The sequence below is a fragment of the Lissotriton vulgaris genome, chromosome 2_1, assembly GCF_964263255.1.
Source record: "Lissotriton vulgaris chromosome 2_1, aLisVul1.2, whole genome shotgun sequence".
NCBI classification, from domain to species: Eukaryota; Metazoa; Chordata; class Amphibia; order Caudata; family Salamandridae; genus Lissotriton; species Lissotriton vulgaris.
Window position 1 is genome coordinate 613,367,249 of NC_141687.1, and position 16,345 is coordinate 613,383,593.

A 16,345-nucleotide genomic window follows, 5' to 3' on the forward strand; every position below is an offset into this window, starting at 1 on the left:
CTTAAGTGCATTATAATCCTCGCGGTTACTTGCTAACCTTGGTTTGGCTTTATCAAAACATGTCGTGTAAGGTGTCATACGCTTTGGAATACTACCCCCTCGCCAGTTCTGGCGAAGGGGGTAGCATTCCACCCTTCAAGAGGGAAAAGACATGTTACTTTGCTTAAACGCGGTTAAATCTAACCAGAGCCTCAGCATCACACAATGGATGCTGCTGCCACAGACACAAGTCTGGCCTCCTGCTGCTGACCGAAACTCCGGCAGGGGAGGCGTGGACAAATGGTAGGTATCCTGTCACAGGGAGGTGTCACATCACCCCAGACAGGAGATAGTGGATTGGGGCAGGGAGGGCTGAATGAAACTAGACACTGCCTGGGGCGCACAAGGCGTCCCATGCATTGCCCAGTTCAAACCGGTGCTGGGGCACTCCAGCCCCAGCTCTGGCGCGAAACTGGACAAAGGGAAAGGGGTGTAACCATCCCCTTCCTGGGTCCCACCCAAAGGAGGGACCTAGCAGGTGATCCAGCCCCTAGATTTGAAATAAAGGTAGGAGCTGTGCCAATGCAAACTAGATCATCCTGACTGAAACTTTGAAATGAAACTCTGGACCTTTCGACATCCTACTCAACGTAGAAGACTGAAGAATCTCCCTTGTGGTCAAGGAGTGGCCACCCTGTGCAAGCAGGCACCATCAGCGCATCAAGATTTTCTTTGCCGTTGCTCCCGCCGGAGCTCGTGCGACAGAGACCGACAAGACCTGGACTTCCAACAGCCTGATCCACAGTCCTAGCAAAGCTTAGACCCGTGGAGGCGACGTGAGACGTGGGACCGGCCATCTTGAAAAGTTGACAAAGTGCTTCCAGCGCAGCTCCCGAGGCACCCTCGACGTTGTGCTTTGGGGTTTGAGAAGCCCCAGCCCAGAGCAGCCTGTGCTCCAAAGATCACCTCTCCACACTCTCCGAGTGCTGCGTGGGGCCCTTTTGCACTTTTCCTGCTCGACGCGCTGTCCGGTCGCTTGCACGTTGGCTAGTGGCCTCTGTGACGACGAAACATCAAAACTACCCTGCTGGTCTGGTTGCTCCAGACTGGCCCCAGCTCCCCTGAAAAGGAGCCATCGATCTGACCTTCCCGGTCCGATCAAGAAGACATCTTCGAGTCCTGCGTGGGTTGCATTTGCCAAGGCTTGGTGACTCCGAATCGAGTACCGACACCGCCGACAGCAAGAACCTTCGTGGGACAGCTCGTGTTCACCAGCTGGTCATCCTCGATCCTTCCTGGTCCACGTGGCAGCGGAGACAAACTACTCGACAGCACCGGATTGCAACCCGACATTGCCTGGTTCCATCCTGGTTCCATCCTGGTCACTGGCTAGGGACCTAGACTCTGTGCCCTCTGCTTTCAGGTACACTACATCTTCGATCCACCCTTGGATCCAACCGGACGCTTCTCTCCTGGTCGCCTGCCGCATCTTCATCTAAAGGCTCCATAGAACTTCACGACGAAACCCGACACACTTTGGCACCTATGCACCCGCTTCCTGTGGGTGAGGTGACAATATAATTCCGGTGCTCCTGTAGTGGTTTACACCTCTAGTGTCCTAGTTTTAAGAGGCTAAGTTCTAGTCCAGTCGGAAGACTCCGAAACATATATCTTTCTGATGTTTACGCACCATTGACTTGTATGGTAAACGCGGTTTCCTATAGACACTGCACCCACATCCTGTGGGCCTCCTATGTCCTAACCTTCGTTAGTCCAGTGTAGGCCCAGCGATTTCCAAGGCCCTAGGCCTGTTCATTGTTTGTGACGTGGTACTTATACCACTTTCTTAATATATGGTTCGAGTGGCCAACTGGCCTATCCATAATTGTGCAGCTTATTGTATGTTATACTGTGTTCTTTGTTTAACGGGTGTGCTTCTGTGCTCATAAAGAGTATTCTAGAAATAAATACATATATTTTGTAATATATAACTTGTGTGGTGTGCTTTCATTTGGTATTTAAAAGGATTGCATATGGTAAAACAGCTGGCTTCACATGCCCTCTTGAGTTTAGCCTAAGACTGCTTTTGTCCATGCTACCCCTAGGATAGCTGGTCTATAAGGTTGACTTACAACCAATCACCATAAGGGTCGTTTGGACTGGTGCAAGGTGCTCACTAGAATAGTGATAATCATATACCAGGCCAACTTCTCACACCAACACACGAATGTTCCAGGTAATACATTGATGCGTTCCTGCAGTCTCAGTCATATGTGCCTCCTAGTTCATTTATAAAGGAATGTAGCCCTAACGTGATATCTTCTATGTGTAGCGACCCGGAGTTCCCGTATTCCACCATCGAACAACCCACCCAACTAAACTCTGCACAGCATCTAAACATTGCTGGGCCCAACAAACAACATTACAAACAGTATCTTGTTCCAACTTGTGGTGCATACGCCAATTGGGGGATGGCTGACCATTAGCACCATCAGGTCATTGTTCGTGTCCGGCTCAGAGTGCCCATCGGCAAAGCACCCCAGGGAAGATAAGGATATATGGCAGCGAGTGAGCATAGAATGGAAGGGAGGGTGATAGGGAAACACATATTGGCCCCGATAAAGCAGGTTCCCATTTGCCCGACTCCCCCCCCACCCCTCTGCCCCCTTCCCCCCCACTCCCCCCTTCCCCCCCACTCCCTTGCCCGATATCCAGAAAGCATATTCCAGGCTGATTCTCCTACCTGTATATTATATCAGCAAGGCCTAATCATATAGTACATTGCATCCATGAACAATTTTCAAAAGATATCCCATATACTGTTAACAATCCTTCTCCTGGATACGCTCCTCAATGTTGTCAATTGTCCATGAGCTCGTCTGCAGCTCTAGGCATGATGGTAGGAAATAAAACAGCACTCTGATCAGAGTCAGACTGGATCGTACCATCTTCCGAGTCTGTGCCAATCTTATCCGCGCCCTCGCGGAAGGCACCTGCAGCCGCCAGTGCTCCCAGTTGGTCTTTCTTCTGTTGTTTCTTGGATGGGCCAGGACGTCCGTTTCTACCGGCAGGCCCCAGAGACCCTCGTACCTCCAGTTCCAGTTCACCCTCTGGGGTCCGGCCCGATTGTCCCCATGCAGAGTCTTGACTGTCCGCCAATTCCATCACCTCCAGCCATTCTTCCACATCCGAGGGGCTCTCTAAGAAGTGCATCTTTTGCTCGTGAATGACCTTCAGCCGGTCAGGGAAGAGGAGAGCATATTTAAAACCGATCTTCTGCAGCTTCTTCTTCGCTGATTGATACGACGATCGTTGTTTCTGGACCATGTTGGTATAATCCGGGTATAAGGAAATCCTGTGATTTTCGAAGTGAATTGCTGACTTCTCCCGAGCCTTCTGCAGTAAGGTGTCGCAGTCCCTGTAATTAAGAATTTTCACTATCAACGGCCGTGCTGGGCAGCCAGGCCAGGGCTGGCCCGTCGGGACTCTGTGTGCCCTCTCCACGCAGAAGTACGGGGAGAGTCCCTCAGCGGCCACGTGGTCCCGTAACCACTGCTCCATGAAGTCCTATGACGCGTATATTGTTGCGTCGATTTCGACCTTCTGCATCTTCCACCCGGTCTGATATGGAAGTAACCTGTTGTTGGAGTTGTTGGAGTTGTTGTATTGAGGAAGAGTGGTCTGCCACCGTCGGCGCTAGATCTGGTCAGACCTTGATCCTTGACCCTATCCACCAACTTATCGTGGTCTGCTTTCAGGAGAGACAGATTTGTAGTTAGGGCACCCATTTGTCGTTCCATAGCAGTCCTGGAGTCCCGTATTTCTTTCAAAATCAGGTCCAGTTTGTCCGTTGATGGTTCCCCTCCGATTTCAGCTCCTACGACCCCAGGCACTGACCGACTGTCTCCAACTCCGAATCCATGTCGTGTCGCCTCTTGATCTCCCGGGCCTTCCGGTACCTTGGTCCCTTCTGAACCATGATCGACACAGAAAGAAACAGGGAGACCCCTCCACCGATCTCCTCGGGCCAAAAGCAATCCGCCCTATGTATGTCGCAAACCAAAGTGACCCAATGCCAGGGCTGCCAATGTTTAATATCAAAAGGGCGTTCAATGGCAGCGTGGGCCGCCCTAGGGTGGAAGGGCGAGAGTGAGCCTCAGAATCACAGCCCGTTGAAACCTCCAGCAAGGCAAGACCGTACTAGCCACCACAGGACCTCTTGGGCCACTCCGGTCACAATGGCATAGTCTCGGTCGGACTTGTATCTCCGAGCCACAGGGAGCGACCGCATACGTCAGGCCGCTCACCAGGATGTATCCGCCGTCACTCACCAGGGGGGAAGGGGTGCAGGGGGTCCCTGTTCAATCATCTGCACTGCCTTGGCATAGTCTCATAACATGGGGTAGTCGCTCCCCCCCCCTTTTACTGTGAATATCGCCTCCGGGGTCTAGGCCTTCTCCCCCGTGCGACTCCAGGCCTCAGTCTCTCACACCTACCAAGCCGTAAATCAACTGTCAGTATTCCCCAGACACCGGTAAAGTTCGCCGTCTGGCAGATGAGGGGGAAGACTGGGGAGAGGAGGGCGAACCGCGACCGTAGACGGCGCGACCTCGAGGCTCTTCTTAAGTCCAGTTTCGGCCCCCAGGTTGAGCAGAACTACATGGGCTGTGGGGGGGTGGTCGTCTGGAACCTCCAATCACTAATTCCTATCTGGAAGTGCAGCAGTGGCAGCATCCGCGTCTCGAGTTCCGACAGTCAGGCCGCCTCACCTTACACTTCCGCCCTAACTGAAGGTCCCGGCTCGTCTCCGCGCAAGGCCGCAACAGGCCGCGCCACGCCCGCACTGCTTCTCGGGATGCCGCGAGCGAACCAGAGTAGGGATTCCTTCCAGGGGTGTCCCCACCGTGTCCGACACCCGCTGAGACGTCTGGGCTCCCGCGGGAGTTCAGCTACAGGATCTATTCCCTGGGTGAAGCCGAAGCTCTATCGGCAGCCGACCACCGTCATGGCTGGCTAGCCACGCCCCCCCCCAACAGAACTACCTTCATAATTGGATCACAACAGGTATCGCCCCATCATTCTTTATTGATGGGGTGTGTTGTTTGACGTGTATGATCTCTTTTTTCCAGTCTATGGAAGATAGCCTATCACAGCTTCATACCATTTTTTCATTCTGCCGCTCTTTGTGGTTTTTCTGTAAATTGCTTAAGCAACTGCTTAGCCACTGATCCCTCAAATGTTCTTCATTATCTTACTAGATGGTTCTTTGGCAGCCCATAATTTCCCTAAATGATATATCCCCTTCCTGAGAGGCCTGTTCTTTAGACCAGGTTCTGCTTGGCTGAGTGGATCTTTAGCTACTAGTAGTGACAAACGCAAGGGAAAATAAATTAGTTGGGCTGTTCTTTATATGGAAGACTATCCTACTGTGTTGAACATCTAGCCAAACCAAATGGTAATTTTTAGATTAGAATGAAATGTGTGAGGATGGAATAATTTTACCTATGCTGCTGCATTCCAGACTACACCACACTCGTGCACACTCCACATCTCTACATTCAGTTTCATATTCCACTTGCCATTCTATAATTCAAGTTCTGCTTTTTGTGGTTGAAGAACTTGGAAAACAGAGTGAAAAATGTGTAAACTACTCCCAAACCCCAATACGTTGCTTAACCTACTATCTGCTGTTCCCAGCTGGTTTAGTCTTTAATACTATCTTACATATTAAAAAAACTGTTTGGGAAGCCAGTTTGCACTCTGAGGTGTGTGTATACTTTCTCCTTCGCACACTGCAATTTTGTTTTGGATGAACAGTTCAGTTGGTAAGATATTATTTATTACAGAATATACCCATCCTTAGTGGAGTTAGATTGTGGGGAGATGCTCAACTTAGATCATTAGTTCTCCCCTAAGTAAGATTCAAAGGGGACAATTATTTACTCTGTTTTGTAAAGTCTGATGGCTCAAATGCAAGACATTGAAGGGTTTGGAAGTGGGTCAGAGTAGAGTTGTTTAATGAATTTTACTAAGCGATAACTGAACCCTGTGGTTTTGTGATTAGGGTTTCTTTTGTGCTTTTTGGTGCTAGTCAGACTTGCCCGTTTTGAATGCATTACATGAAATATTGCAGAGCGTACAAACTTGACACCTTTTTGAGGAACAGTTATTTACAGTTTGAGCCCTATTTCTTGTTTTTGTTTGCTATGACTTCTTGGTGATTTTTCGTTTTTTTGGTAATAGCCACATATAACTTGACATTTAGTTAATTGTTTCTTGTTAACATTCCAGTTTCTCACCAACACGATCTCACAGCAGACCTCTAAGGGAAGGGAGCAGGAGAGGAGGCGTTATGATTTTGAGGAGGAAGTACTCTCCCCGAGTGTTTCGGTGTTTTATTTACTTTGTAAACTTGTCCATTAAAAAGATTTTCGCATGTTTAATCATACACATAAGAAATGACAGCCTCTTCCAGCAGGTGGCCCAAAGTAGAGTAATTCGGCCTGCTGCATCCTGCTCCACTTGAGATAATTCAAATGTGCCCTGTTTTCCAGGGAAATCTGTTTATCACTCCTGTTTTGGAGTTACAGAAGCACTATGGACTGAAACCGCCTATTGTGACTTTTCTCTGTGTAAATGTGTTCTCTCTGTGCTTAATGTGCTGAGCACTCTCTCATAACCTCCTCACTATCTCTCTAGGTGAACATTGCGGCATAACTGGCCGACACCTGTACCCTACTTGGTTATGGCAGGTGGACGCAGGGGGCCTAACAGGACATCTTATTGCCGCAATCCTCTCTGTGAAGCTGGAGCTGCAGGCGGCTCTGGACACTCTACAACGTCCTCTGTCACCGGAGTCCGGTCTCGTACCAGGTGAGGCACTATCCTCTCTCATAGTTCCAACTCTACCTTCCTTTCTCTAAGTAGGAGTGTGGTGTTTTCCCATCTTATGGGTCAGAAACCCCAGCACTTAATTGTGAGTTAATCAAACTCTGCTGCAAACTACTTTGGCACATAATCTTTGAAGCAAGTCTCCTTAATCAGTAGGCTGATTGAAATTAAAGCCACCCATGTATGATTTTGATTTATAGTATTGCGCTTCTGCATAACAGCTATTACTTCACCAGTCACTCCAGTCATCACACTCTCTCCTTTGTTCCTTCCCATCAGTTCTTATTTCTTTCACAATCGTCAGTCTTTTTTTGTTTCTGTCAAGATATTCCTCTTGTCGCCTCTCACTTGCTCTCACTCAGTCTGTTACCATCCAAATGTTGATTATTTTCTGTATTTTCCCACTCTACTCCTTCAGTTTTCACAGTGATCCGAATTTTCATTCCCAAAAGGGGTATGCCCAGGTGTCGGCACTATGTAATTACTGTACCTGCTTTTATATGGTATATTTTGCAGTTATGTTCTCTAGTTCTCAAATTATATTTAAAAAACAATCTCTAAATAAATAATTTCTTGTTTAATGCTCTTTATATTGCTCTATTTACCAGTCAGTGGGGAAAGACATTCTTTAAGAAGCTTACATATTGTTGGGTTTTTGCTAGACGTAACCCATGGGCTGGTGCAGTAAATGGGTTCCTTCTATTTTGTCCAACAGGATTTTTCGCAACTGCCTTCCCGGTTTTTAGACTTTAACTGTGTGTCTCACTACCTGGGTCTTGCGCAAGGTAGATTCTTGGTAATTGAACTGAACTTCGTAGCCGCCAGTGTCTGCCTTTTAAGATAAGACTGCTTCTGCACAGGTAGGGTAAGAGGCACTGATCTGGTTATACATGAGCACACACGTCTGTGGGTTGTGCATATGAGACTACCATTGTGCGCAGCTCAGTATCTCCGTGCAGGTAGGCTGTTGCAGAAGGCACACTGCACGGATTGGTACTGACCTGGAGTACACCTTATAATGTGAGTTGGGATTCATAGTGTAGGTCTGTAATGCTTACTGGAAAATCTGTGGTGTTTTCACTGTATTATCCATAGAGGCAAAATGTACCCTAATGTACAGTTTTGCTCCTCTTAGCCCTACATGCTACAGAGAGGTATCAAACTGGAGTAAAACATGCACAACCTGCCTGAATTAGGTGGCCCCCAACATAACACATCCACATCTTATTGGACATCCTCATTTCTCTGACTCGCCTACTAATCTGATTCCAAGTGTTTGTCTCTCTTACTGGACCATGTTATTTACTCTGCTTCCCAGCATCCACCTAGATCAAAGGAATCCCCGCAGAAAAGGGCAATCAACATTGATTGACCGCATTCCTTGAAAAGGAAGGGGTAGGGAGGAAAACTGCATCTAATTATTCGCTTGGCATACTGTACTTGGGCTGGGGCAGCCCAGGCCCAGTGGAACAAAGGAGAGCGCTCAGACCTCTAGAGCCAACTCAGTAGGGGCTCATTTTTGAAACTTTGGTGGGAAGGGATCAGGCAGCTGTCAACTAGGGGTGAAGCTGAGGATCTTAGAGGAGCTCTTACCAGAGAAGATATGAAGTTGCCATCTTAGATTGTCCCAGAAGGCTGTGCTGGAGGGTTGAGATGGGTTGAGACGGGGGTGGAGGTATGATTTGGCGTGCTAGTTTTGGCCAGCGGTGCCTAGTCTCTAAAAACGTTCTAGTCCAACTTAATACTACTGCACAAGGGATTTGCAGTTGGGAAGACCCTGTATCTTGGATCGCCCACAGCCAAATAATTTCCAGCTGGAAGGAGAATTCCACTGATGCCCTGAAAGTCTGGGCTATGGATTTTGACTCCAGGTGACCCCCAGGACTAGGATGAGTCTTTCAAGGGCCAATGGCTGTGACCCTTTTTAATCCACCTGGGGACCAGCTTGGGGGAACGGACCTGGATTCCACTTCCAATCGGGAGCCCTTCACTAAGACATGAGGCTCTGGGGTTTAGGGAGGGAGTGTGTTTTCTGCCAACTAGTTGTGGATGGGCTGCACAAGATGGCCACACCAGCAAGATAGGAGCACCAGGAGCCAGACAGAGCACAGGTCTTGTACAAAGAGCCCAGAAATTCAGCTCCCCATCAAAATGTGTCCTTTAAGAGGGCAGGAAAATGCCCCTGGTGGCCAGGTCTGGCCACCAGGTGCAAAGCTAACCCTGGATAAAGAGTATTGGCCCAATGGAGCTAGAGATGTGCAGGTTTAAATATTTGCATGGCAGAACAAAGAAGAATAGGACTCCCTTGGATCTCCTTTAATATCCCTAGGGTGGACCAGAGCCAGTCCATTGATGCAACATTATTTTTGGCATTCCTGGGAACACGGGCATGCATGAGTCCCCGACCCGAGGCAACTTTCAGCCCTGGGGACCCCATCCCATGGGGCTCAACGCAAGTTTAGCACCCTGGGCTATACTGTTGGACTTGGTTCCCATTTAAGAGTCAATTGTAGACCTGTTACTTGAGAAGGACCCCAATCCTTCACAACTAATAAACCAGTTTCATACACTTGGGTATTTCCCACTCGTTCTGCTGCACAAAACCAATGCTGTGAGCCATGAGAGCAGAACTGTCTAAACGGACCCCTCCCATACCTTTGAGTGAGGGCCTGTCTGATATATGGTGTTGATGCATACACAGGGCAGGTCTCTTTCATTTTGTGTATGTGTAGAGCGCCGGGAAACCCCAAAGGGGGTAGCTGCATGCTTTATAAAACCTCTAAATAAATAAATTGAGCTTGAGTGAAACCCTGCCATCTAAGCATTAAACCTGCTGTATATGTTTCTTTATGTTGTAGGAGTGGATCCGGTACAGGCCTTTCCAGTCCCCCTCTGGCTGCTCAGACGGTGCTGCCGCTGAGACACTGTAAGATCCCCGAGCTGCCGCTGGAGAGAAGCCTTCTGTTTGAACTACAGCTTTTTTTCTGCCATCTTATTGCTCTTTTTGTCCATTACATCAATATCTACAAGACAGTGTGGTGGTACCCACCTTCACACCCTCCATCTCACACGTCCCTGGTAGGTACCAAACTGAGCACCTGTGCATCCCAGGCAGATACTCACACTCACCATCAACCATGTATCTGGATACATCCCAGCTTGCAATCATTGCTATCGGGTACCTTCTCCAGAGAGCTTGCAGGCTTTTTTAGTACATCCACACACTACTGCAAGCATCCCTTTGGGATACCTGCACCAACCATCCATCAAAACCATTGTAAGTTCCTACACCATCCATGGTAGGCTTGTCTTGCTTTTACCCACATTATCATCCAGCACACGTTTCCAGGAGATGCAAGCTTCTGCCACTTCACACATCTCTGATATGGTAATTCAAAGCACCCGTGTTTGGTTCCCAAACCAGCCATCTCACAAATCGCGACCACACAGCCATGATAGGTCTGCCATCCAACAATTTCCTTGTTGATCAGTATTTGCTACTGCCATCATATCTTTGAATAGAACCTGCTTCTACCATTGCTCACATTCCTGATGATTACCTGTTTCTGCTGTCCTACACAGTTTTTATATCTATACCTGCCTTCAAACATCTCTGGTAGGATTATTTTTTTTTGTACAGTTTTATATATTGCAAATTCGACCCGACGGGAGCGCTTTACATGAGCACCAGTTACGTTACACAAGGACACATTTTTCTTTTGGTATGCATGGGAAGATTAAGTGCTTTTTCTAGAATCACATGATGTTGAGCCAGCACCGAGACTTGAACCTGGTTCCCCAGTTCCAACGTCTGCAGCTCTGGTCGTTAGGCCGCATCCTCTCCTGATCATTATATATCCGTGATTGACATTAGCTCTTCCCATCCCTTGCATCTTTAGTCATTCTTAACATCCACCGTCTCACACATCCATTGTTGGTAGCCATACTCCACTCACAAACATCTTGTAGATATGTGGGCTTCCTTCCCAAAAAATCCTTTGTAGATACCTGGTTGGGAATCCTCATTACTTTGCATTTGCTCCTTGTATCTTGCACGTCCGTGATAAGTACCTGCTGCTCCATACGTCCCTCATACTTACCTGCTCCTACCATCATAGCATCCCTTTTGGTTGCCAGCTCCTACCATCATAACATCCATACAAATTATTTGCTCCTGTTATCCCGCACACATCTAGTATGTGCCTTTTCCCACCATGCCACAAATCCAGCAAGATTGAGCTATCCTTTCAATGCTGATGCCTGTGTGTTTGTGCCCTGCATGTCAAAAGTTTGAATCCCGGTGGAGCCAGCTTAGCTTTTTGTACTTCTTGAGTTGTTCCATGCGATTAAGTTAGATACTCCAGTAGTACCTGGTATTTTAAGCTCTTAAAGACAAGTTATTCTCAATATGATCCATCAGAGAATGTTTGATATTGTTCACAAAGGCTAGTGGCAACACAAATATTGGTCTCGCTGTCTACAAACCGATGCCCCTGCACTGGCCTCTTTATAATCAAGATAGACCCAGATAGGCCCAATCCATTTACAAACATTACTAAGATCAAGGAAAAACCAGAAAAGCATGTGATTTGTGCAAGTTTCCATTTAAGTTTTTGTTGTGACTTGTCTTTCTCCCTACTCTTATGGTATTGCTACAATTTCCCCCACCTTGCCTTATAGAATACAACTACCTCCTTTGAAATCCTATCCCTGAAACCTAACAATAGCTAATCTCCACTCACCCATCCATCCATCCCACCATCCGCCTGCTTGAACTCGTATACCCCCACTAATAATCATATCTAACGCCTATTAATTTAATTTAACCAAACAAATTGGAGTAAATGCATGGAAGGTTCCTTGAAAGCACAAAACGAATCACCATGACAACAAAGCAATAACTGACTTATAACCACTGGATCAACCACTTATCTTCGGTCCGGAGTAGCGTGCTACTTGCTGCAAGAGTTTCAACATCTCATCGGAGGTAGTAAGCACTATATAAATTACAATCCTCAACTGTGGTATTAAATGCTATTTTAAACATAGGTTTTATTGGAGACCTCCTCCATCAGAGTCCAAACTTGCCATTGCACACACCTATCACAGGGATCTGCTCCCACCTTCCCACACATCCCCAGAAGCAGTCTATTATCCCATATTTGGGTATCCATCATGCTATTATGTCAGCTATTCACCACACCATCCTGGGAGGTGAACATCCTCATCACCTCTTGCAGTGAATATGACATTAGACTACAGTTTCAAAGTATTGTAAGACTTGTGCTCTTCTTGCTTTGGAGAACAAAAGTTCCCCTTTTCACTATTTGTTTAGTTTCGGTCTCCATTAGCTCTCCCAATGGCAATCAGGGATACACTTTTGGGTTATTCATTCCAGTAACAATCCTGCTTTAGCCGAATAAGGAACAAGGTATCAATGATTTCCTTCCAAACAAATGCCAACCTTTGCATAAGACTTAAGTGATTAAATAACCTGCACAGTGATTGAAGCAGAAGCAAGTATTCAAATTTTGTTTCACAGTTTCTAAGAAAAAAACTTAAGAGAGCTTCCAGCTGTCCTTGTAGGTGGGTTAGCGTAGGCAGTGTGCCAGCAGGAATCTCATTAGTGTGCCCTTGCTTGGAGATCCGGTGTGATTCCTTGTTCCATAGCTGAAGATCTCATTGAAAATAATCAATCTGAGACGTATTATGAAGGGTCCAACTGTCCAAATAAGAGCTCTATAAAATAGGGGAATGAAGTTGGGGTGCCACCTCTCCACGCTTGTCCTTGGCAAGATTTTCACACTCACCAGTGAATTAGAATTAGAATTGCTTTATTGTACAGTTAATTAAAACACACAATATAAAATTTCCTTCTTAAAATCGTTTTAAAACTTAATTCCACATATGTTTTTGGAAGAAAAAGGTGATTAAAACCCCTATACAGTCATCGTACTCGTTTGCATGGTCTGTGGTCCACCTATGGAATGAAGATGTGCCTCAAAGGTTTAGTGCGCGCTTCGACTTGTCGGGACCTTGTGGACTAGTTGTAAGGATTGCAAGAGAGTTCCACAGGAGCGTCAGGAATCCGAAGAATAATCCACAGTCCTCCCCTACGGCCTCTCGACTCTATCAAACACTAGAGTACGAGAGACACGCCAGGGGAACACAGGGAGACAAAACAAGGGAAGATGGTGAAGAAGAAATGATGTGTAGATACTCTTCTGGATGATCTGCGTGGTACATCAATTGGGGGAACTGGCAACAGGCAGCCTGCAAAGAAAAGCAAGTAAGCAACTATCTATTGGTATCCTACACTGAATAAACACTAGCACAACTAAAAATAGAAATAACACATACCGGAAACCTTACTCAGCGAAGAACATGTATATAAACGACGTCTAGATAAGGAACATCATCTGGCTCTGTGACAAAGATAATGTAAAGTATTAGTAAGTATGCACGAAACTCAATAGTGATTCTATGGTCTAATTAATACACTTCTCACTTTAGCTGTCTGGTGGACTTCGTGAAGTATTAGGTACAAATGAGGAATATGTAAGGAAACCTTTAGCCACCTCTTTTCTTGTAGGGTTATCTCTAAATGAAAAGCAAAACAACATATATAAATCATGCATATGACTGTTCTTTGTATAAGTATAAAAGAGCGCAAAAGCGCTGTTACCGTGATTCTCTGTGAAGAAGCTGAAGATAATGCCCCCCTTGGGATCCACGCAAGAATTACTCCAAATGCAATAGCAGTATTCCAGAAGTAGTATAGATAGGGAATAACTAAAATACGGAAGTGGGACAAATGTGGAAGGGATACTAACTGACTAACTAAAGGGAAAGGGGGAAAATCGCGGATGCTCAAACCGGAGCACCGGAGATCAGGACTGGCTGTCCGGTAAGGCAACTCAAACACAAGCACAAGCTGAGTCCAACCGGAAGGCGGGGAAAAAACCCGGCCGCCGGACTAGACTCTAAGGAAATGGGGAAATACGAATTGGTTCACGAAGAAGAACGTGAACTCCTCACATAAGGGATTACAGGCGCCCAAGCCTGAACGCCTGTAAACAGCAAACCGCCAACGAACAGATGAGCACACCGAGGCCCGCTCCAGGAACGCGGGGGCCGGTCAAGCACTCTGCCGAGCAGCGCTTCGAAACAGGAAACTCCAGGGAAAACGGAAGTCAGGCAAAGAAGAACAAGACGGATGCAAAACACGAAGGGAGCTTGACGCAAGAACGTGAAGCGTCGCTCTCTGGATCCTGATGCCCTAAATAGCGATCGTCTTAAAGGGACAGTGTTGTTTTAGGAGTCTCGAGGCATGACACTAGTTCTTAGTTGTCGGGTTGTTGCGTACGGTTTGCCACCACGCCTTGTGATTGATTTATAAGTTTGTGGACATAGTATCAAAGAACTTCATCAGTCTGCAATTTAGCTGGACCTCTTCAGGTTTAAAGCATATCAACACTGCTTCCCTGCAGCTTGTTATGCCTTTTTGTTTCCAGAGTGGTCGAAGTAAGGCGCGCCTTATGTCTATCAGGTTAGGGCAGATACAGATTATGTGTGATAAGTACTCATTCCTTGATCTGCATAGTCGGAAAAGATGTTCTTCTGGCCTCCTTTTCCATGGTGCCAAATTGGGTAGAATTGGTATGATTCAGAAACGCAGGTTTAAAAATGTATCTTTTGTCTTCCGTGTAAGACCCATTATCAGGTATTCCTGCGGTTCAAGGGCGTTATAATCTTTCAGCACGGCCCACCCATGCGCCCTCTTGGCCAGGGTTTCTTTATCTTTGATAGATGAAATCAGTTTAGTAACATTTGCTATCAGCTTTTTAAAGCTATTGTTGTCAGCCGATGACTCCCAAAGGATGGTTAAGTCCAGATATTCCAATGAATTCAGAAGGTATTTCATGGCGGGTGAGTTTGATCGTATTGACAGTTCCTTCCATAGATGAGCGTTTAGGGTTCCTTGATCCACGCCTTTGATTTTGCGCCAGCATTTTATATAGGCGCCTCTTCTATTTCTATTTCTATTTGTTATTTGTAAAGCGCAGCACTCATCCCGGAGGATATCACGGCGCTAATACCAGGTTGATGAAACTGAAGAACTGATGCTAAAGACTGCTGCGTTATGGATTAGAGAATAAATGTGTTTTTAGTTTTTTCCGGAAATGAAGGTAGTTGGCAGTGTGTCATAGGTCCTGGGGAAGCTCATTCCATTTCCTGGCTGCCAGGTAGGAGAAAGAGACCCCCCCCCCGACCTAACTTTGTTTATGCGTCTTGTTCTGGCAAGAGCTGATTGGAGTGACCGAAGATTTCTGGTGGGGGTATAGAATTCGATCCTCCCCTGAAGTATTGTTGGACCCGTTTTATGGAGAGCTCTGTGAGCATGGGTCAACAACTTGAAAACTGCTCTCTGACGCATCGGCAACCAGTGCAGTTCCTTCAGACAGCCAGAGGCATATTCGAACTTTCCTTTATTGCAGACAAGTTTTGCCGCATCATTCTGCAATACTTGTAGGTGTGTGATTAAATGCTCATTCATGCCTACGAACAGGGCAATGCCGTAGTCCATGAGGCTGACCAGCAGACCGTTTTTCTCTCAACCGTTTGTTTTTGAATACCGAATTCAAGGCGAATTTGGACATGGGGCACATAGTTTGGCAGATGGAAAATTGCCCTGTATGCTCTACTGATTGTTTTGTCTAAAGCGTTAGCGTCTTTCCCTTGCATAGGTTCACTACCGTATGTAAGCATAGGCTGCAGACGTGCTCTAATCACCTGTAGGAGGGGGTCAAACGATCGATCAGGGAGAGCTTTCTTTAGAGGCTACATTGAGAATTGGAATGTGTTGCCCTTCCGTGCTATGGCCTCTAGCTGGGGTTTGAACGAGCCTCTGCTGTCAAGTAATACGGCAAGATATTTACATTTGGTGACTCGATCCAGCCACTGTCCGTCCAGGGACCATGCAAGTTTCTTTGTCTTGTTGTAATTTACTGACATGACCTTAGTTTTGTTTAGGTTAATTTTCAAAGCGTTGTTTATTGAAAATGTGTTGGTTGTATCCAAGAGGTGTTGCAGTCCAATTGGGGACCGACTTATTAAGACCAAGTCATCCGCGTAAAGGAGATTTGATAGCGAGGTGTCTCCCAGCCGAGGCGCGTGAGAGTTGGTTTTATCAAATTCTCCTGGCAGGTCTGCTAGGAAAAGGTTAAACAACATGGGAGCAAGGACGCATCCTTGCTTTAGACCTTTAGTGGTGTTAATTTGCCTTGAAAGATGCGTCCCGCTACCAAGTTTGATCTTGACCCAAGTGTTGGTATGGAATAGTATCAGCTGCTGCAGGAGTGGCTCCGGTATCCCCCAGTTGTCCCAGTTTCTGCCAGAGTTTGCCTCGGTCAACATGATCAAATGCCGTACTGTAATCTATGAAACATAAAAATAGTGAGCTCCTGATTCTCTT

General features: G+C 46.7%; 1 protein-coding gene across 3 annotated transcripts in view; it reads left to right on the top strand.

Moving 5' to 3' along the window:
* TMEM39B (transmembrane protein 39B) overlaps positions 1 to 16,345 on the top strand; it is a 230,285-nt gene that overhangs the window by 82,294 nt on the left and 131,646 nt on the right. For all 3 annotated transcript variants that reach the window (XM_086955660.1, XM_086955659.1, XM_086955661.1), the window contains 2 exons: positions 6,679 to 6,852; positions 9,729 to 9,948. In XM_086955660.1, coding sequence (XP_086811786.1) covers positions 6,725 to 6,852; positions 9,729 to 9,948 — 348 coding nt within the window. In that variant the 5' untranslated portion in view covers positions 6,679 to 6,724. The remainder of the gene's footprint in view (positions 1 to 6,678; positions 6,853 to 9,728; positions 9,949 to 16,345) is intronic.